The sequence below is a fragment of the Balaenoptera acutorostrata genome, chromosome 17 (genome assembly GCF_949987535.1).
Source record: "Balaenoptera acutorostrata chromosome 17, mBalAcu1.1, whole genome shotgun sequence".
Lineage (NCBI taxonomy): Eukaryota > Metazoa > Chordata > Mammalia > Artiodactyla > Balaenopteridae > Balaenoptera > Balaenoptera acutorostrata.
Window position 1 is genome coordinate 65,659,664 of NC_080080.1, and position 22,227 is coordinate 65,681,890.

General features: G+C 40.1%; 1 protein-coding gene across 2 annotated transcripts in view; it reads right to left on the minus strand.

Moving 5' to 3' along the window:
- The window catches only part of KCNB2 (potassium voltage-gated channel subfamily B member 2), a 405,501-nt gene that overhangs the window by 357,906 nt on the left and 25,368 nt on the right, over positions 1-22,227 (minus strand). For both annotated transcript variants that reach the window (XM_007185045.3, XM_057532506.1), the window contains one exon: positions 19,877-20,547. In XM_007185045.3, coding sequence (XP_007185107.2) covers positions 19,877-20,455 — 579 coding nt within the window. In that variant the 5' untranslated portion in view covers positions 20,456-20,547. The remainder of the gene's footprint in view (positions 1-19,876; positions 20,548-22,227) is intronic.

Sequence of the window (22,227 nt, forward strand, 5' to 3'; positions counted from 1 at the left end):
ACGTGTATTAAGCCAATCAATCCTCAGCAAGACCTGTGAGCCAGGACTGGGACCCCCTCAACGTTCCAGATGAGGAGCATTTAAGGCATGAGGTGCTTCCGTGCCTGAAGGACCAGGCTGTCCTCCACTCCCAGAGCCGTGATTTGCAAGGCTGAAGCTCCAGAGGCCCCTCTTCACCACCACACGCTCCTTCTACTAATCCAGAATAGGGGAGCCAAGAGAGTTGGGCTCAGAGAAAGGGGCAAACCCTTCTGTATCTTCAACAGCTTCAAATCGGGGCTCCCAATGGTCATTTTTTGTCAATAGCAAGTAACCACGAAGCGAACACCGACGTGTGTTCCAGGACTTTAAATGCTTTAAATGTATAAGACCATGCCTTTTTCATACAGCAGGAACAGCAATGTGTTACTTGCTCAGTGAATCAAGATTACATAGATATTGGCTGTGGAATTTCCCGAGAGACAGTCCATGTTCTCCAGGGGGCGGGGAGTGGCTTATAATACTGTCAGTAGGCGGAGCCTCATATGATAGTCTCAATCTGGTCTAAATTGAAAAGATATACATATACATATTTATTTTTTATTTGCTATTATTTTTCTTTTTTTTTAACTTTTTATTTTATATTGGACTATAAGTTGATTAACAATGTTAGTTTCAGGTGTACAGCAATGTGATTCAGTTATACATACATACATGTATACATACATGTATAATCGAATCACTTTGCTGTACACCTGAAATTAACACAACATTGTTAATCAATTATACTCCAATATAAAATAGAAAGTTAAAAAATGAAAAATAAAAGCAAATAAATATATATATACATTTTCACGTCCTATAAATCATTACTGCTAGTTATAATTAATGAAATATTAAAAAAATACATATTTATATACGTGAATATAAATATATATTATATTAATTTATAGGTAAGGGGAAAAAAAGCATCTTCCATTTGAATCGAATGAGTCCTGGGGACCTGAGGTGGGAGAAAGCCCTCAGGAATGTCAGCTCTGAGCCTCATTCCAGGCACTGAAGCCAAATAAGGTCCAGGGCATTTCCTTGACTTGGGACTTCCCTGCTTTTGTGGAGGTCCTCATGTTTATCTGTGTCTAGATTTGTCTTTTTTTTTTTTTTTAAACCTCCATTTGTCTATCTTCTCTGATGGACTTTTTTTTTTTTAAGCAATCCTCCTTAGATGCCCCTAAAAAAGGTATCTGGATTCATCTGTGCCTGGTTTTATTTTTTCCCAAATGTTCCTTTTTTTAGACAGCACCAAAGAAGTTAATTAATTATAAGGATGGCTGAGGACAAATCTACCTTTACTAGCATCCTTAGACTAATTTATGCATGAAAGCAGTTTTTTTTTCCCCCCCTGAGGTATTCTATTATCTGTTGAAACCTAAATTTTGACAGCAATTTTTCCTCCATAGTTTAAAAAAATGGGTGGCTAAGATAATGTACTCATAAACCTCGGTTTTAAGATGAAAGACACAAAATGTAAATATTCTGGATGCTATTTTGTTGAATAAATAACATACTCATTCATAGTTTTGTCATTGAATATGATTTGGTCTCTCTAGAGAATTATTACAAGAGTCTCCAGCTTCATCTTTCCCCCTCGTAAATTTTATTAGCACAGGAGCTGGGGGGTGGCCCGTGACACTGTGAGTCAGATCACCACCGCTCGGAACTTGCCCCGGGTTCCCCTTCTCCCTCAGGGACAAGCTGAAAGTCCTGGGACGATCTGACAAGGCCCTCCAGCACCTGGACGCCCTTTCTGTCTCTTAGCCCATCTCCTCCACGGCTCCCCCAGGCTCACTGCGCTGCACGCCCCTTGCAGTAGCCCAGGTTTCTCAACCTCGGCACTACTGACACTTTGGACTAGATGGTTCTTCGTCACGGGGGCTGTCCTATGCACTGCAGGATACTTAGCAGCAACCCTGTCCTCCGCCACTACATGAGAGCAGCACCCCTCCCCCAAAAGTGGAAAACCACAAACTCCCTCTGACATTGCCGAATGGTTCCTGAAGGATAAAATCACCCCGTGCTGAGGACCACTGCTGTCAGTCATGCTTCCATGGCTGCCTGTAACCCTCTCCCCCAGACGTCCACAGGCATCCTCCGTCATTTCTTCAGAACTTTGCTCAGAAATAACCTTTTCAGTGAAGCCTTTCTTGGAAAGCCGACTTGAAATGAAACCACCAGACAGACCCCAGTCACTCCTTAACCTTGTTTCTTGTTTTATTTCCCCCCATATCACTGACCACTTTCTAATGGTGTACAGTTATTCATTTATTTTGTCTATTATCTGTCCCCTCCCTCTAGAATGTAAATATCATAGTGGTGGCAGTAGGTTGTATCTGTTTCTTGTTTTATTTCCCCCCATATCACTGACCACTTTTTAATGGTGTACAGTTATTCATTTATTTTGTCTATTATCTGTCCCCTCCCTCTAGAATGTAAATATCATAGTGGTGGCAGTAGGTTGTATCCATTCTGTTTGAGGTTTGCTCCCCAGCACCTAGAACAGAGCCTGGTGGTTGCTCTGTAAATATTTGTTCGATAAAATAATGGTCATCTGAAGAGCTGACCATACGCACCTCCTCCCTTTCCTGCCTGCAAAGTCCAGATTTTACATAATTTTGTTCTTTTTATGTGTTTTCCTGTTTGCTTTAGCATTAAGAATGCTCAAAGCCTGTTGCCCTCCCCCACCAATTATAATAGGCACCTGCGTCATAAATATTTTATAGGCTAGTCACCCCAGTTTCCTCTTTACTTTTCTACCCATATTTCCTTTTTGTCTTTTATCTATCCATCTATCATCTATCTAGTCTCCTTCTATTTATCTATTCTATCCTTCTATTTAGTCTATCTTTCCATCTAGTTGATTGATCAATCGATCTATCTACCTACAATCCATTCAGTCATTTATTAGCCTGTTGTGTTATATATCTCTGTAAAATACACTGAATAATTTAGGGAAAACGAGGCCTGGTAGTAAATGTTCTTAATCAAGAAGACGATTTTTTAACTGCTAATCTCAATTTTAAAATCTGATGTTTTAATTTTGAAAGAATTTTTATTATTTTATTTTAAATGTACACATCAAGGAACAAATGCTGTTCCAAACACTTGTCTCAATCTTATGCGCAGAAAATGTCGCTCTTCGTGAAAAACTAGTAGTTAAAAACCGTTTATTTGCCACAAGTGATAGTGTTCGTCTAACCTCTCCCAAGTTATAACATTTCTAACAAACTTGGGAGTTTTTGAGGTTCAGCATGGAAAATTTGATGGCTGAGGCTACATTTACTTTGAGTCCAATTCTTCCTGAGCCAAATAATTATTTGCAATCAAATATATTACTGTTAATGCATCATAATGACAGGCCTTTAGGAGGTCAATGATCCGTGTTCAATTTCATACCCTACTAACAGATACTTAGATAAGAAATAGGAGTCAGTGAGCCCAACCAGAAAACACAAAGTGGTAGTCTGATCATTTCCCTCTCCCAAAGCACAGGCACTGTCTGGGAACAAGAATAGAGCTATTTACAGCTGCTCAACTTCCAGGCAGTTATATTAATGCTGGTGATTAACACGAAGGCAACCATCAGGGGAAGAGCAATGAACACAAAGGCTATGCTGTAATCAAACTTTGGAATGGTCAGTTCATTCTTTCATTTTCATCGTTTACATTAATAGGACCCATTTCCCCAAAATAGGCTTTTTAAGATTTAAATTTTTTTTTTTAATTTTTTTTTTTTTTTTTTATTTACTTATGGCTGTGTTGGGTCTTCGTTTCTGTGCGAGGGCTTCCTCCCGTTGCGGCAAGCGGGGGCCATTCTTCATCGCGGTGCGCGGGCCTCTCACTATCGCGGCCTCTCTTGTTGCGGAGCACAGGCTCCAGACGCGCAGGCTCAGTAATTGTGGCTCACGGGCCCAGTTGCTCCGTGGCATGTGGGATCTTCCCGGACCAGGGCTCGAACCCGTGTCCCCTGCATTGGCAGGCAGATTCTCAACCGCTGCGCCACCAGGGAAGCCCAAGATTTAAATTTTAATTTGTATGCCAGGTTCCATTTATCTCAAGTATCACTCTCACGAAATTTGGATAAATCAATAAACATTAATTTAATTTGCTGCTTTTCAAGGGTTCGATTATAAAAATGAGATGAAAATAGTTTATTCCCTATACATGGATGTTGTCTTCACAGTCTAATAAAATTACTTGAAGTGCAACAGAAGAATACCCAAAATTTATGGGGGAAAAGAATTCCTCTTGGTGATAGTTCAAAATGAATTCTTTTGAGTAATAATGGTAATAAGAATTGTAACATTCACATGTAATCTATTCTAGGTGGGCTTGTGGACCAGGGATTCAGCTAATTAGGCCATTTAATCTTCACAATAACTGTATTAGGTACAGATTGGGATCCTTGTCACTATTCTGCTGAGAATCTGAGGCTCAGCAAGGTCACCAAGTTGGCTAAGTGGCAGAGTCAGCCCTCCATCCCAAGTTCATCTTACTCCTGAGCCTGTGCTTCTCATCACTGGGTCACCCCACCTACCCTGCAGCTTCCCACCAGCCACTGACAAGTACAGGCCCAAACGTCACCCACCTACGACCTTCTGTGTGGGTGCAGACTCTCAGGTGGGCGCTGAAGCCAGAGCAGTACATGGCCCTGCCTGACCCTTCCGACCCCAATTCCTACTTCTGACAGCTTTCCTGATGTCCCATGCCTGCATCAGGCACCTTAATCCCTTTCTTTTTGCCTTTGTTCATGCTTTCTCCCTCTTCTCCAAATATTTTTCTATCCTTCCTACTTAATTCTCTCTCATTTACAAAGCTTTCCCTACCTGTTAAAAACTGACAAAATTCGATCCTTCCTCTGAAATGCCAAACGCCTGGTGATAAAGAACATTCTCTGATCATTTTATATCTATCAAGTTTGTCTCCCATATAATCTCACGATCTCTTCAAAAATGCCTTTTCCTCTGGTCAGTGCACAAATAACGGCAGAACTGGAAAAATACTTTAACTTGACTGTTTCTTTTTGCAGTAGAATTGCAGAATTAAATTATAATACAATGTTACTAAAAACTCTTAAAAACTGAGATGTGATAAAGTCAAAGGAGTTAACAAATGAAAACAAATTTACTCTTAGCAGCTATCTCATTAAAATTCTTAGAAGACATATATAAGGCTTAAAAGTTTCTTATATACAAGGTAGCTCTTCAACCAATCATTTCATGGATTAGTAAATTGAAACATGTCAAAACTACTTCCTAAGAGACTAGGAAATTTAAAAAGGCTCTTTCTAAAAAATCAAATTAGAAAATCCCATCAGTACGGTGAAATATCAGAATAATATTTGAACATGCCTGATGACCAAGTGGCATGCTGACAGCAAGCAATTTTGAGACAAAAAAGAATGCCTCATTTCTATTTTTTAAAACCCTCAAACTAGAAGTTTCCAGGAAATATCTTTTTGGATTACAAATAAAAGTAAGTTCTCCCCTAAATTGACACCATTATGATTCTTTTAGCTTTTGTAGTAAAAACAAAGATTCCTGATCTCCCTTTTTACATTATGCCATTAAGAATTTATTTTTTCAGACCCTCTTCATATTCCTACAAAAAGACATCATATTGGAGATCTGTCTTAACTCAAATCTTGGAATTATCCACATTCGTGACTTTCCTGAGTAATGGGATAACACAACTTGGGCCCAAGGTCCTCCAAAGGGAGGCTGATTGAATGTAATGAAAGGATCTATCCATCTTCTAGAGGGCACGGAAGGACTGCCCGTCCCTTGGGGGCCAGATCCAGCCCTCCTCCCCTGGTTCACACACAGGCTACCTTTCACCTAGGACAAGAGTTTCCAGAACCTGCAGTTCAGATAAAATGAGCAATCTTAGCAAAGCCTCTGAAAGCTTGCCTTTCAGCAGCACCTGATGCCTTTCTTTGCATAAACTCGGTGGCATACAGAGCAGCCTACATGCTACTCTAGACGGAGAATTTATACAGAGTAAAAATGGAAAAACCACATCTATGGCTGTCAGCCTATTTCAAAAACATAAAGTCATTTAAAATGGGTAAGATATCCAGCTTCCTTGAACTGCCTAAAACAAACAGCATTATTCAGGTCTCATCACTGGGATGAGATCCTCAAGCTCTACCGACGTTGTTTAATCTTCATAAAGAAATAGAAATACTATGAAACATCTGGTCTTGCCGTTACGTCTGCCCTTCAGTGCCATTTATTGGCAGGTACGGAGTGGCCAGGAACAGTGCTAGGTGTCAGGAACTGAAGATGAAGGCTCGTAGTCTGGTCCCTCAAGTGTGACAACCTAGCTGAGGAGGTGACAGGCAGAGATAGAAGCTCTAGATTACAAGTATGAAGAAAGAGCTAGGGGAAAACAGGGGGGAGAGTCAGATGGACATCACAGCAGAGGGTCACCTGAGCTGAGACACAAGGAAGAACAGAGAAGGGGCAAAGGGCATTCCAGATGAGGAAAGCAGTGGCGGCCACAGGAGCATGCCAAGTGTGTACAGGTGTAGCTGTAGCCAGTTTACAAGGCACGCTGTGCAAATGAGAAAAAAGGTGTCCCCTCTGGATGGATGGACTGCTTTGTTGAGTGCAGTAAATACCTGTCTGGACTGGAGCCCTGTCTTCAGGAATGGTTGACAGGTTAGAATAACTGGAGCACAGTGTACGAGGAATTGGAAGGCATGTGGCTGGATAGGAAGAGTCTTAAACGCAACGCTAAGGAGTTTGAACTAGGGTGCAGGCAACGAGAAATCACTGAGGTTTAGAGTTCAGAACTGACCCAATCAGAGGCATGTTTTTTAAAGGTAATTCTGTTGGCTACGTGAAGAATAGGTGAGAACTGGGGGGGGAAATGAAGTGAGAAAGTCCAGTTAGCGACATAGCCACAATCCAAGTAAGAGATGATCAAGGCCTGGACCACGGCAGTGGATCCAGTGGTCCCAATGGAGTAGGAAAAAAATAAAATAAAAGTAAAATAAAATAATAAAATAAAAATTTTTTTAAAAGAAAAAGAATGGGATAAGTAAAGGCGATGGAGCTTGCAGTAGGGACCAAGTATACATTTAGTGGGAAAAGGAAGGGTCCATGGTTGTAATCAGCATTCAAGATTCCAAAGGTAGTCTCCTCCCTGTGCTAAGCGAGCTCAAGATGGGGAAAATTTAAGCTGGAACTGAATGATGGGTAGTTGTCCTGCGTGACACCCAAGGGGTACAGTAGGAGGATGATTTTTGGTCATAAACCAAAGTCTTCAATGACTCTTGGGCAGTGACAAGAACACTGGATAATGATGAGAAAGGAATGATAAATACAACTGGACAGAAAGAAGTACTATGGGAAAGCCAGGTTTCCGACGGAAGGGATACAGATCCCAATGTGCCACGTGGTGAGGGACAAGAGACACAAATTTTATATTTCTGGGTTTCAGCCCTCTTAACTGTATAATGGGATTATGATGTCTTTTCAAGGCATTGATATAAAGTAGCGGTAGGCAAACCATGGCCCATGGGCCAAATCCAGCCCGCTGTCAAGTTTTATTGGAACCCAGAGACACCCATTTCTTTACGTGTTGTCTGGCTGCTTTCACACTAGAAAGAGTTGAGTAGTTGTGACAGAGACTGTATGGCCTCCCAAACTGAAAAGATTTACTATCTGGCCCTTTACAGAAAACATTTGCCGACCTCTGTTGTAAGCGGTCAATGTGAAAAATCCCCAAGTTCAGTGTATGACACACAACAGACACCCAATACGAATTCTTTCCCTCCTGCCCTTTCAGGAAGGTTATCCAAATTACTGAAGGGACAAGAAAATGTGGTCTCCACGTCATGACTCTGGACTTCAGGGAATGAGGTTCATTTTTTCCAGGTTGTGAAGGTAGCAATATTGTTAGAAAAAAAAATGGCTCAGGATAAGAGACAGAGTAAAAGGGTAGCAGGAACACTGATGATATTAGGAAGTTATAGCTAGACCTCACAGAGGACTTTGAAAACAGAAGATCATATAGCCTTGTGAAAAGCATCTGTGACTGTAGCAGGTATCAATTAACTACAGTCTCTTTCCCCAGAGTAAAATTTCTACTCAAAACAGAAAGCTCTGCAGACAGCGACAACTATTATGAGGGAGTGGAAAGAAAAACCAGCTTCATTTGCACAGGCAGAGCTCATGGATTAAGAGAGGGCATAGGGTGGGTGAAGAATCAGATTCTCTCAAACAGAGAAAAAGTATTATTTAGACACTGCTTTTAAAGAGTCGAGAAGAAAAAAGTCTACCTACTCTCAGGCTCTGATGCTTTAGGATAAAGGAACACAAATGCCTGTTTATAAATTAAAGACAAAATGAAGTCTGGATTTTTTAGGTTGCTCTACCTTCTCTCATCTGGACTCTTCACTACATCCAATTTCACTGAAAAGATGTAGAGCCAGGCTAAAGACAAACGTGAAATCCAGATGGAGCCAAGGAAATTAAATGGAAACCAATAGTTGTTCAATAAGGTGTCACCAAAACAAGCCTTGATGAGCAGGACTCTGGAGGGGACCTGCAGGGCTGTATATGGAGTGGGCAGGGGGACACGGTTTCTTCTGTATTCGCGTGGAAGTGCTGACCCAGGTAAAGGGGCTGAGAAGCAGGTAGGTAGCAAAGAGGACGAGAGGAAGGTGAGCCTCCTTAGAGAGGAAATAAGAGCTGGAAGGAAGTAATGAAGGCATTTCTTCATGTGGGCTGAGCTGCAATAAGAAAGGCATTTGGATATTTTCAAAGTACCCACTGGTGGCAATACGGCACCTTGGAGAATCTTTTTCTGAACTAAAATTACACCGTGGCCACCCCATCACAGCCAGGTCAGAATGTCTGATAAATGGCAGAGACTGTCACCTGATCTTCGGACTCAGTTTCAGATGTATGCCTCGAAGGGCAACAGGGTAGAAAAGTTCATCAACACTTTGGCATTTGCCGGATAACTTAACAAAGACAGTGAAACACAGGACCCAAAGCAATTTTTTCAGAACCCGAAGTCATATAACATTTCTTTTTTTTGAGCACGTAAACATACCCGATACAATGTTAAAATATGCCTATCAAAACAGTTTGCTCCCCTTTAAGCTGTCTCATGCATAATCTATACACAAAACTTTGAAAAAAGAAGTGTAGGTGATTAGCACTTTGTAAACACGCCATGCAATTTAAAATATTTATAATGGCTCATGAGCAAGAGTTTGAAAAATAAATACCAGTGCTTAAAACAGACCTTTGCTTTGAATTTTAACATTACGCATAATGCAATTACTTTACTTATAACATACAGTAATTTTCACACCTGCAGAATTCATTTAAGAAATATAATAAAATGTGCTAGCTTTTTTACATAGCAAATATGTAAGAGCAAATTCATGTTACCCTAGATTCTAGCTTACTGTTTCATATTTTCTTTCATTGCATAGGTAGTTCATTCCAACTATAGCAGAGCAAATTATCACCTTTTGAAAAACAAGATTGTCTATCAATATTTTTCTGCCTTTAAGCTAAAAACTGCACTGAAATAGAACAGGATGTTTACCTTAAAGATATTACGCAGGTCTCTGCTAGTTTCCCAAAGTGAAATTTTCCATTGTATTAATGAAATACATTTAAATTATCACAGCACAAATCTGTTGCTGTACTTCATAGATAGTGGCATTGATTTATTTTCCAATTCAACCAAAGTCTGGCTGAAAGGACATGTTTGGATACCAATGTATAAGTTAGATAGTCCTATACAAAATGTTGCCAGAGTCTTAGTGGTAACTCTGAGATATAAACTAAAATATGAATGTTTAAAAAAAAAACTAATTTGAGGAACACATTTGGCTGTGGATTTAATTTAGATGACACCAGATAAGACAACTGCACATCAATATCCAAAACCGCACTCTAGGTTTTATATTAATTCGAAATAAAACAATGATCAGAAGGTCGGAAGATCTTTCATTCATATGCAAATATCCTGAGGTTGGCCTGCAGTGAAGGATGCTCCGATCAAGCAACCCCATTCGGCGCCGCGCTGGGATTACTTGGCTGTCCTTGGCGCTGCTGTGGCGTAGGCTTGAGAAGCTATTTAAAGTAGCATTCAACACTTGTTGTGTTGAGAGTGACTCAACAAGACATAAGTAAAAGCATGAAATCCAGGGTGGCAATGACCTCTAGCATCCTGAAACAAAATCCTGGGACAGTGATGGAAATACTTCTGCCTGCTATTCTTGGACCATTAGAACACTTTCCATGGACTTCATGCCCAATCAGGTTATCATAAAACTTTATATTCTGAATGAGCTGTCTTATTTGGATGACAAGTTACACCTACCCTAAGTTACCAAATACAGGTTGAAGTTCATTGCATTTTTGTGCAGGTGGTTTTTTATTATATAATATGCTCTAATGGAGAGGTGGCAGTGTATATGAGTAACTTTCTCTCTCTCTCTCTCTCACACACACACACACACACACACTCTCTCTCTCTCAAGAACAGACCTAGTTCAGGTACCACTAGGTAAAGGCTGCTGCTACCTGGTTTGCCCACCCTAGACACAGAAACTTGACCACAAACATCAGCTGGATCTATCTACTTCAGGTACCGGTCCTTAGTAATATCCAGAGTTGTTTCATTTAAAGTTTTATAAAGACATTAAAGGGGATGATTTAAGAGGGAAAAAAAATCCATTCATTTTCTGCACTAGCTAAGGAGTTAACTTAAACACAGATGTATACACAGCTGCAAATAAATAATACACAGGTGCAGAGTCTGATAGAGTTCTGATGTTAGCTTTCAGTGCCTCCTGGAAAAGTTTTAGAGGGATGAGAGCAAACATCTTCCTCTCCCACCTTTCCCCTGCCTGTCACTATAGTTCTCTGTTCCCAGCTGATCTATGTCTAGCTGCTTTATTCTAGATTGGTTATGTCTGTGTATCAAAGCTGACAGAGCAACTGCAGAGAAGTCTCCATCTCCTGAAGTTCTTCAAAGTTCTGATTGTAAACTATAAAGTTATCTTCAACTACAATGTTACAGATACAGGAAGTACAGTTTGTCTCCAATGCCCACATGCTCCGTGGAACACGCTGGCGACCATGACCTGGGAACTCCTTTATCCTTCTCAGCTCCACTGCAGAGGCAGGAAGGGTTTTAATGACCACCCAGGCTATCGGTGGGCAAGAATAATTTCCAGGCTGACTGCTGCCTTAAAAGCTTGTATCACTCTTAGAATATTTAAATAGGATATTTTAAATGAAGGATGTGTCCTGTATGAATCTCTGCTATACCATATGATCTTCTCTATAAAATATGGGAACTTAATAAGAGTTAGTATATATGACAATCAGAGGAAAAAAACAGATTGGGAGAGATTAACAGTGCCAAGTGGCCGGCTAAGCTCACTATCAAAGTCACTAGTTGCCTCAGACCAACCTTACATTATACAGAATTCAGACTTATGCCTCGGCACATTAAAGATTATCGAAAGTCATGGAACTCTAGGGTTAGTTTCAAAAAGAATAAAACCACCAATGCTAAATCAATGCCCAAATCAAAAAAATCTTGTAATCTATGGTTAATTCATGAATTGTACATTAGCAGCTGGGTTTATTTTTCCCTATGTAATCATATTTTGATCAAAAGGGAATTTTTATTCCAGTAATTCATCTAGAATCAACTTTATTATTTTGAAAATATCTTTCTTATCAGTCAGAATGGTCAATTCACATGAGTATACAGACAGAGTCTCAGTGTTAAGAATGGCTCTTACACCTTGAGTCACTAAACAAGGTTCTCTAAGAACAGACGGGCAAATTTTTCTAATCACACAAATTTTGTTTATGAATTTCAACTCTATTATTAAATTTTAAGACTGTCATTTTTTAATTAAAATTATGCAAAACATTTTGCAGAAAATGAAGCATTCCCTAGTGTTACTGGGACAATTTAAAACATATTTCTTCTAGTTCTATTTTTTGCTTTTAATTCTTTTTTTGTTATTTTATTTGAATTCTTAGCATATGTATTTCTAGTGAGCTTCCTCTTGTGGAACAAGGTGGAAGTGTAGAGGAGTTAAAAATAAATGGATGTTTTTCTTTTTGATGATTCGATTTATGCAATATTTAATATTCAATAAATGTTCAATATTTTATATGCAATACTTAATATTCAATAAAAATTGGCTAATTTGACATTCCATAATAAACAACCTTATATTAACAAGTTCTTTGGAAAGAGATTATTTCTTTTCATTCTATACGACAAATTATTTTTGTCAAATATAACAATGCTAGTAAAAGGGGAAAGATCAATGACATTCAAAGTAGCATCTTCCCATGTTCAGTTCCAATGCAACGAACTGCTCTATCTGTACCCTATCACAGCACTAATTGATAGATACTCTGAATACCCTAACATGCTGGGGGAAAAGTTAAATAGTAACAATATAAATCCATACGCATGAGGCAGAGACTACCCATCTCCTTGAGTAATCAAAGCAGTTACAGACTGTACTTTCATACACTTATTAGATGAAACTTTCAGGGCCAAGTTCCACTAGACAGCGTAAATGCTTAAAAGATAAAGTATGGGCAAGCTCTCTGAGGTCAAGGCATAGGCACCATGGGAACTTTCTTATAAACTCTTCGCATTTGGAAAGTATTTGTTTTGCTTCTTTTTTTAAAATGGGAGATAAAGCTCAGATATGAACACTTAATCTAAAACATTATTCAAACCCTTCTAGAGCCTTCCAAAGCAGAGAGTGTTAAACATTCATAATACTTATGCTTACCTAAAATAGTACATCCGTCACTTTATAAAGTCTCTCACTTGAAAGAAAACAAATCTGTTAATAACCAAAGCAGGGCACATGGATTTTCAAAACCAGAATATTTAAATACTGCCAATGTACTCTGTTTTGTGATAACATTAGATAATGAAGAAAGAAGTCCCTAGGTTTTTTTTTCTTTGAAAATGATAATTACTTACTGAGGTTTAAAACTCAAGCTTGAAAGAAATCTGAATGTCTTTTTAAAATATTAATAGAAACCAATGATTTTTCAGAAGAGATGAAAAAATTGCTTGAAAATTAAGGCTGGCCCTCTTCAGATGTAACCAACAAGCAAAGAGGAAATGAAAAGTACATGATTCATGGATAATTTCTTTTTTAAAAATATTCACATGTAAGGTGATCATATAGTTTATTGTCCAAACTGGGGCACTTTTTAAGAGTGAAAGGAGATGTTATAAATAATTAGACTAGGACAAAAGTCTAATAACTTTAACTGGGGTATTTTCAGCAAAACCACGACTTCTGGCACTCTGTAAAAGGACACGGGACATAAACATTTTATCAATTTCTTCCTTTTCTCGCCCTTCTCTTCCTGATCAAATGAGGCCAAAAGGGCAGAGAGTGGTACATTTTCAAGGCAATTTTTTGGGGAAAGCAAAGAAGCACGGATCTAGAAATAGGACCACTGGAGCCAAACAATGGAATAGTTGAGACATTTTCATCAAAACCCAATGTTATTTTCTATCTTATCTGTTTTCTTTTCTTATACCTAATTTCTTCAAGGCTTTCAACCTGTTCATCTGCAGGTTTCCTATTTTAAAAAGGAAAAATATATCTCCAAGTGAATCCTCCACAGACTGGCCAAGTTCTGCTAAGTTACCTCCTGTGAGCACCTCTGAGCCCTTGTGCCCTGTTATCGGAAAAGCACCAAAACCTAATCTGTGCGGTGGGGATACAGAAAGGAAAGGCCAAGAAGCGAAAACAGTAAGCATTCAACACAGAAACAGCAGGGCTGGTACACTAATTAGGCCACTGGCAATCCGAGGTAAGAACTGGAGTACCGCTCAGTCCCCAGAGGGGCCCCAACGCAGGGAGATTTCTGAGTGTACTCACATGGCATTGTTTACTTTGGGGGGGCCCATTCATGGTTTTGATGGCTACTGTTATTGTTAATCACTAAGAAAGTCATCAGAAAGCTAAACTGAGGGTTTTGTATGGACAGAGTTGTTCCACTTGACTATATATATATAGACATATATACACTACATATATATGTGTGTATATATGTCTATATATATATATATATATACTACGTGTGTGTGTGTATATTTACGCACAACATGTGAAAATTCTGTTGTTGGACTGAAAGTAAATCATTTATGGCTCTGTTCTCATACCTTCCTTTTTTTCATTCAAAGCATGAGAATAACTGATCCATATACTAGAAACAGAATCAGAATGTTAAGCATTCTTTTCCTCTTGATGAGTACACAGGAGTTTTGTTTTATTTGGGTTTATTTTCTTTCTACTGTTTCCGTGACTTGAAAGGCCCACACTCTTAATTCCGTCAGAAGAGAGAGTGCGGTTCTCAAGGCTACCATCGAAGGCCAATGAATAGGCATCATCCCCTAGGAAACCCATGACTTTGGTCTCTGGCTCCTCAGAGACCTGGAGCTCCAGGGACAGACGTCCACCCTCACCAGCTTCCCTCTTGATTCAAGGAGGACTGAGGTCTTGGGACCCTTCTCATGCCTGCTCTAAGGGCTGCGCTGCACCTCGCCAGTGACGGTGGCCTTGTGGATGCCTTGCAGCTCATGAGCCGATGCAGGAAACACGGTCACCTCCTTCCCTCCATTCTATGCATTTTCAGTGTCATTGCCAAGAGGAGAAAATTGGTTCTTGTGGGGAGGGGGTGAAACAAATCTTAGGTATTTCAATAGTTTGTAGCCCTTCAAGATCCACCCTACCTGACAAAAATTGTATGCAAAAACTGTATCCTTCATATGCAGTTTCTTTCTTTAGGGAGAATTTAAATTTAGCTTAATTTTTCTCCTTAGTGGGTCATTACTGAAGAAAGTTAATAATTCTCTAATCAATCATCCTTTCCATCTTCCTGAGGATGAGAGACGGAGAGAGAAAAGGGGGGTGGGGAAAGAGAGGAGAAGAAGAGAATGGGAAAAAATGTACCCCTTAAATAAGTGACAGCTGTGGATAAATGGGGACACTGGAGAGGGAAGCAGATAATCAACAGTGGCCCCCATCGACCCTGGACCCTGCCCAACAGGGCTGCTGGGTGGCGCTCTGTACCTGTAGCTGTACTGGCTCAGATGATCAGGTATGTCCTTCTGCAGATTTCGCCTTATACTGTCCTTTTCAAGTAAGGGCTGCTTACAGTCTGGTTTCCTGACCAGACCCCTGGGGTTGGCCTGTTGGCCAGCACTGTCCTGCACAGCACGTCCACTTACTTGCTGGACTGAGGCTTGCCTCCTGGGCTCAGCCATTCCTAACAGGGTTTGCCTGAAGACCCGCTGACTTTGCTCTTGATCTTCCTCAGATATCCTAGTGAGGGCGCTGTAGGGTACTGAGTCTAGTTCCATTCAGCTCTCAGGTGGGCTGTGCGTGCTTCTTCCTGGTCATTTTTCATCCAAAAGGCTGATAAGCCCTCCTGCCGCAGAACACATTTCCCTTACATAAACACTTTCAAACACCTCTTAGACCCGAGTCGCCTTATGCAGTATCTAAAGGGGAATAGCTACTGCAATTCCTTTGGGAAAAGGCCAAAGAAAAGAGGAAAATGTTTCCAATTCAGAGGCTGACTAAATTGTCCTGGGCTGGAAGAGGTACCGGATCAAGTCTAATTCCAAATAACTGCGCAGGAAACTGGCAGCCAGTTAAGCCCGTGCATGTTCTCCTCCCCTTGCATGTTCCTATGTCAGGCATCCCAGAGCCTGCAATTCCATGTCATGGCAAACTGGAGATTTGTCCCAGCCATTCCCCAGGCCCATTTAGCTGGGCCCACATTCACAAATAGCCTCTAATGTACACTTTGTACATTATCTCCAGGTGAGGGAAAATACACAGTCACTAGATACAGAGGACTGAAAAACAAAGTCCATCCCACAGACATAAACTCAGGTCCCATTACTAGATCACACCACACCCCAGAAAACTACCAGCATCTCTTAGTCCTGTTACCATTTTGTGAAAAGTACAATTGTATTGCATGGTACTCTGTGAATGTATAAAAATGTTAATTTGTTAAACAGAGACATTTTAAATATATCATACTTTTAAACTCTATTTGGCATTTTTTTTCAGTTATTAATATACTAGAAAGTTCCATTAATAGAAATGACACCAAGGAGCATGTTTGATAAGAGCTGAATTGCTATTGCCAGGGTCATACCCAGAGATGGTATGACAGATCAGTGGGCCTTGCAATAATTTTATATATCACAGTGGATACACCTAGCATGGACTGAACAATTATTACTTAATAGATTACTGAGCATTTAGTCCATGTCAGTGAATAGATATTTTAACTTACTGTGGAATATTTGATAGAAAAGGTCAAAGTTTTCTGCTATGCTAGGGATCTGGCAAGTAATCTCACAACATTTATATTTTATGACAGAACTATTATAAATTATAAAATACAGAAAAACCAAAAGAGAAAAAAACCAAGTATTTTCAAGTATATGAAACCCCTGTTTAAGCTAAGAGAGTATTTTTTAAATTCTGGAGAGAAGGGAATATGTTTCTACACGTCTAGTCTAATGTGTACAGCACACAAAGAACAATCTATATACATTCAACTGAATTACCAATTATTACTGAATAAGCGATAACTGAAAAGGCAAGGTAAACAGATACTTTCCTCCAAAGATATCTTACCTCCCAAGCAAGTGAGAAAAAACACATAGATTCCAAGCATTCCTACACAAGAGTTTCATAGCACAAGCAGGATCCTGATGTACCCATAATATAGTGAGGGCTAGAGTACCATCCAACTGAAGCTTTGACAAAATGAACTTTTCCTAAGTTGTAAAAATACTATTCACACATATTCACACACACATAGCATTAGCACTCCCCACACCAATAATTATTCTCGAAAAATAACAAGTTACATGACTTGAGAAGAGTACAGGAAAGGTAGTGGTTTACATAAGGCATCACACAGAGCTATTTTTAAAAGGCTCCAAACCTCAGGCAAATGAACAATGCTTTCACTTAACTACCATGTAATCAAATGTAAAGAATTTACATAATATTTCCCCATTCAAACAGAGAGGGAAATGTAGACATTTAAACAAACAAACACAAATCCTTTATGGAAACTTAGTAGAGAATCTGCTTAGGTTAGCAGAGATTTCCTTAGCTTGATTAATAATTCGGAACCAAATTTATTATTTATAACTACATAAAAGTTTCCAAAACCAAGGTCCTTGGCTGCTGGGTATAGTTTATAGGTAGATATCTTATCTGTACATACATAATTTGCATACATAATCTGAAGCAAGTTTAAATACTCTGTCTGATGTACAGGGGTATATAGTGGAGTATTACAGACAATAGGCCATTATCAACATCACCTTCTTAGAGATCAAGACGTGGCTCTGCATTGCAGCTCTATTTACAATAGCCAGGACATGGAAGCAACCTAAGTGTCCATCGACAGATGAATGGATAAAGAAGATGTGGCACATATATACAATGGAATATTACTCAGCCATAAAAAGAAACGAAACTGAGTTATTTGTAGTGAGGTGGATGGACCTAGAGTCTGTCATACAGAGTGAAGTAAGTCAGAAAGAGAAAAACAAATACTGTATGCTAACACATATATATGGAATCTAAAAAAAAAAAAATGGTTCTGATGAACCTAGGGGCAGGACAGGAATAAAGATGCAGACGTAGAGAATGGACTTGAGGACATGGGGCGGGGGAAGGGTAAGCTGGGATGAAGTGAGAGAGTAGCATTGACATATACGCTACCAAGTGTAAAACAGATAGCTAGTGGGAAGCAGCCGCATAGCACAGGGAGATCAGCTCAATGCTTTGTGACCACCTAGAGGGGTGGGATAGGGAGGGTGGGAGGCAGATGCAAGAGGGAGGGGATATGGGGATATATGTATACATATAGCCGATTCACTTTGTTAAACAGCAGAAACTAACACACCATTGTAAAGCAATTATACTCCAATAAAGGTGTTAAAAAAAAAAAAAAAGACATGGCCCTGTGTCTAAAATTTAGAGATTAAATGAACTCCCTCATCTGGGAAATGAGATTATTGACCTTTTTCCATACTTAGCAGAAATTCTTCAGAAAAAAATATGTATATGTTTGAAATTTTTCTATAACACCACTTAATTTTAGGTATGTGTTAATAATGTTATCAGCAAATAAATCACATGAACCTTTCAAATTTTCTTGGATTTAGCTGTTATTTTTACATATTTGGTTACCTCCCTCTGGAACATCTGGTGGTACAATGATTTATTCCTCAGTTGCCTAAAAGCTCGAAAGAGTTCATCTGACACCCAAAACACTCCCTTAAATCCAGGGTTTATCTTATTCCGCTTCAAAATTCACTCCATATTTTTAGTAGTAACTCAAATGTGTAACTTAAACACTTGACATTGGAAAGAGCAGTAACCTTTCTCAACCAAATCCCACATCTCTCTCTTTCTTACAGATGAAACAAAAGTAAACAAATTATTCATAACAACAAAAAGACCTAATTGAAATATTTCATTTGCCACAAAATGTGCATTTCCTCATTTCATACAGCAGAAATAACATTTTGTTCCATTCAGTTCCACATCCTGGCAAGAAAGTGAAATGCCTTTAGAAGTCAAAAGATGCAAAACTAGAAATATCCATCGGTGCAAGAAGCAGCTTTATGATCATCTGCATTCAGCCGGTTATTTACAATATTTATATGGTGTAGACTATCACGAAGAATTTTAATTTCCAGTCAAAAAGCACAGAGAATCAATTATATTTCTGTAATCTTTACTGTTTATAAGAAAAGACAATTGAAAAAAACCAGTAAGTAGTCCAAAGAATTTATAAGATAACACACTCTTTTCTCTTCTCTACTGCATATTCCATTTTCATCTAATCTGCATGAAGTATCAATACTGCGCTTCTGCAGCTAAAGAAGACTCTTTTGGCTTTTTTCTTATAATTCATACTGAAATCAAGAACTAAATATATGAGATGAAAATCAGTTTGCACTAACCCTCAAAGCTCTAAATCAAAGTAGATAAACAGAGTCACACCATTGAATTAAATACTGAAATTAGTGGCCAAAAATTTTACTCTGAGATTTAGATGTATGCAGGCCCCACGGAAAAATATGAATTGACCTTCATGTTCAGCAAACACTCTACGAACTCTGAGATACAGGAATACCTCAGTTGTGGACGCATTTATACACCAACAGACAGAAACATCACTGTCAGAGTAGACCTCACATGGGGAGGTCAATGGAGGCACGCTGACACTGATTCATACCTACACTGCTTCGTAAGGCAGCTCCTTCCTCGTGTGTGGAGTCCCAAGCCCACTGAGCTACACCGGACCACGCTCTCCGGTCTCCCCAGCACCTCCAGAGAACCAGGCCAGGAGGCACCTCCTCCACCTTCAACGACAGCACCTGGCTCCTCTTTGGGATGGAGCCCAGGCCTTTCTGCAAGACACCACGCCCAATGGATCTGAGCTGTGCTCTCTCCTCAGCCTCCAAGTCACCAACCCCACACAGCGCCGGGGTGACCTGAACTCTTCATCGCCCTGCTGCCTTAGTCTATGCCTACATCATAATAACAGGAAAGAGTAATGCCATCGTATGCCTTAACAGGAAGAATAACTCGACTTGACTCCGTAAGATCTTGGAAAGGATGTCTCCCTGCACAGCCATCCTGTGTTCTCCTACCCAAACATCTTAAACGAAGAAAACAGCACTCTCTAGAATACAGGTACCACCTTTTCGGACGGCGCACAGGAAAGCAACGCTCTGCTTTTCGTACCTTTGCAGCCACGGACGAGTTGGGCTTCTCCAGCAGGTCCCACAGTTTCTTCCTCTTTTCAGGGCAGCACGTGTTATCAAACTCTTCTCCCTCCCGCTCCCGCATGGTCTCCGCCTCCCGCCGCAGCTCTTCGTTCATCTGCTCCTTCTTTTGATGATACCTGGCTTGGCAGCAGGATTCTAAGTAGATCTCATCGATCCCCCAGTAATCAAGCTCTTGGCCGAAAGAGAGAGCGCACATTTCTTCCATCATGTGGAGCTTCCCTGTCCGGTAGAAATTTAAAATGGAAGTGAAGGCTCCAGGGTGCCGATCGAAGAAATACTCGTTCTCGTTCAGGTTGTAGTCGTCGCACACCTCCAGGAGGCTCTCGTGCGTGTTACAGTCGCGGAGCTTCCCCAGGCGGGTCCTGGGCAGCCGGTCCAACGTTCTCCACAGGACCTCGTGGTTGAGGCCCCCCACGTTGATTTTCACTCTACGGGAGCACGTTTTACTCCTAATGATGTCCACCGGTTCCGGTGGAAGAGAAAGTGTCGACCTTGATGTCTTCCTGTTTAAGCCAGGGGGTGCCTTCTCTGCCATTTTGGACTGAACAAAGGGTCCTCAAAAGAATGAGCCGCGGGAAGGTCAACTCAAGCAATATCCCTGCGCGGCAGGCATTTCCACGGAGGCACCTGGAAGAAAGCAACCACAAACCCTTTGGTTACTTGCATTTTTCCTAAAGCATTTCCTACTCTATGGGCTCACTCTGTTGTTCGTGCATAACCTGGAGGTATAATATTAATTACCGTCTCTTGATGGAGATGTACATCTTTGCTTTCAGGTATAAGGAGGAAAAGACAACACAATGTACTATGCAGAAGCAGCTGTGTATTCAATTTTATACACTTATAGGTTGACAGCTCCCAAATTTGTCACCAGAGACCTCTTTCTCAAGCTCTAGCCTAAACTACCCCTGTGCTGATCAACTCTTCCCAGATAAAACACAGACACCTTAAATTAAATTGACCACACCTCCACATCCAAGCTAAAACTCTGAGAAATCCTGATGCATCTGTCCACATGCAAATAAGCACCAGGTCTTAACCAACTGCACCTCCTAAACACTGCTTAAGCCCTCCATCCCCATTACCCAGTCCTGGTTACCACCGAACCATGATGCTGATTCAAACCCTCAGCATCTCTTGCCTACGTTTCTACAATAGCACCTAAAACTGGATCCTGAGCTCTGGTTTTATCTACACAAAAACCATTCTCCACACAGCTACAAGAATGATCTAAGAAACACATTTGACCTTACCATGCCCTACTAGATCTGACCTATCTCTCCACCTTCACCTCTCATTCCTCCCTCATCACCATATTCCAGCAGCCCCAGACCATACACACTGTTTTGTTTCAAGCTCCTGGCCTTCGTTCATGCTGTCCTGGAAGGGCCTCCACCTTTCCCATTTCCCTTTGACTAACTGTGGCTTGCTCTTCAAGACTCAGCTCAGATATCACTTCCTCTAGAAAGCCCTCCATAATACATCTCCTCTAGGATCATGAACCTCTGTGAATGTCTCTTCTATTTCCTCATATCACTGCAATAACACCTTTCCCAAGGATGCTGGGAGCCCTTGAAGACAAAGGCTATCTTCTCTGTTATATCTTTATCACTGAGCACAGTGCTTATATATTGTGAGGGTCTGATAAATGTTAAATAGTCAGTTCTTTAATTGTTTTCCACAAGACAGCTGACAAAAGATCTCATGGGGATAATGTATATGGCCAGAAAAATGCATAAGCAGAGTCATTTGGATCACTTGCCCAAAATGCATCTATGTTTACATGTTATGTGTATATATTTGTGTGTACATAAGATATGTCAGAATGTGTGTGTGTGTTTATATTCTTTGACCCACAGCTCTTTTCTCCTGTGTACTAATTCTTTAAAACATGACTGCTCTAACATTCCCTCTTATTGATCTAGTCTTCTGATCTGCAGCAGTAAGCATCTTCTTATTTGATCTTCCCCTATAATGTTTTTGCAGAAAACCATGGTGCTTCAAGCAATTCATCCCAAATACCGCTTTCAATGTAAAACACCATGTTTCACACAGTCAATGGCTTATACCAAAGGGAAAAGCTTTTAGATTTAAGAGGTCCTTATAATTAGAATTCTCTTTTAAGATACACACCAATTTTGGCATGTCTTTGGTTTCTCCACTCCTGTAAGTTAAATTTATTTCTCCACCTGGAAGCCAAGTATTCTCTCAAATGAAAATAAATCAAATTTATGAAAAAAATGTAGCTGGACTATATAAGAAGTATTTCAAATACGGCTAAGAAATATACTTGAAATGGGAGTTTTT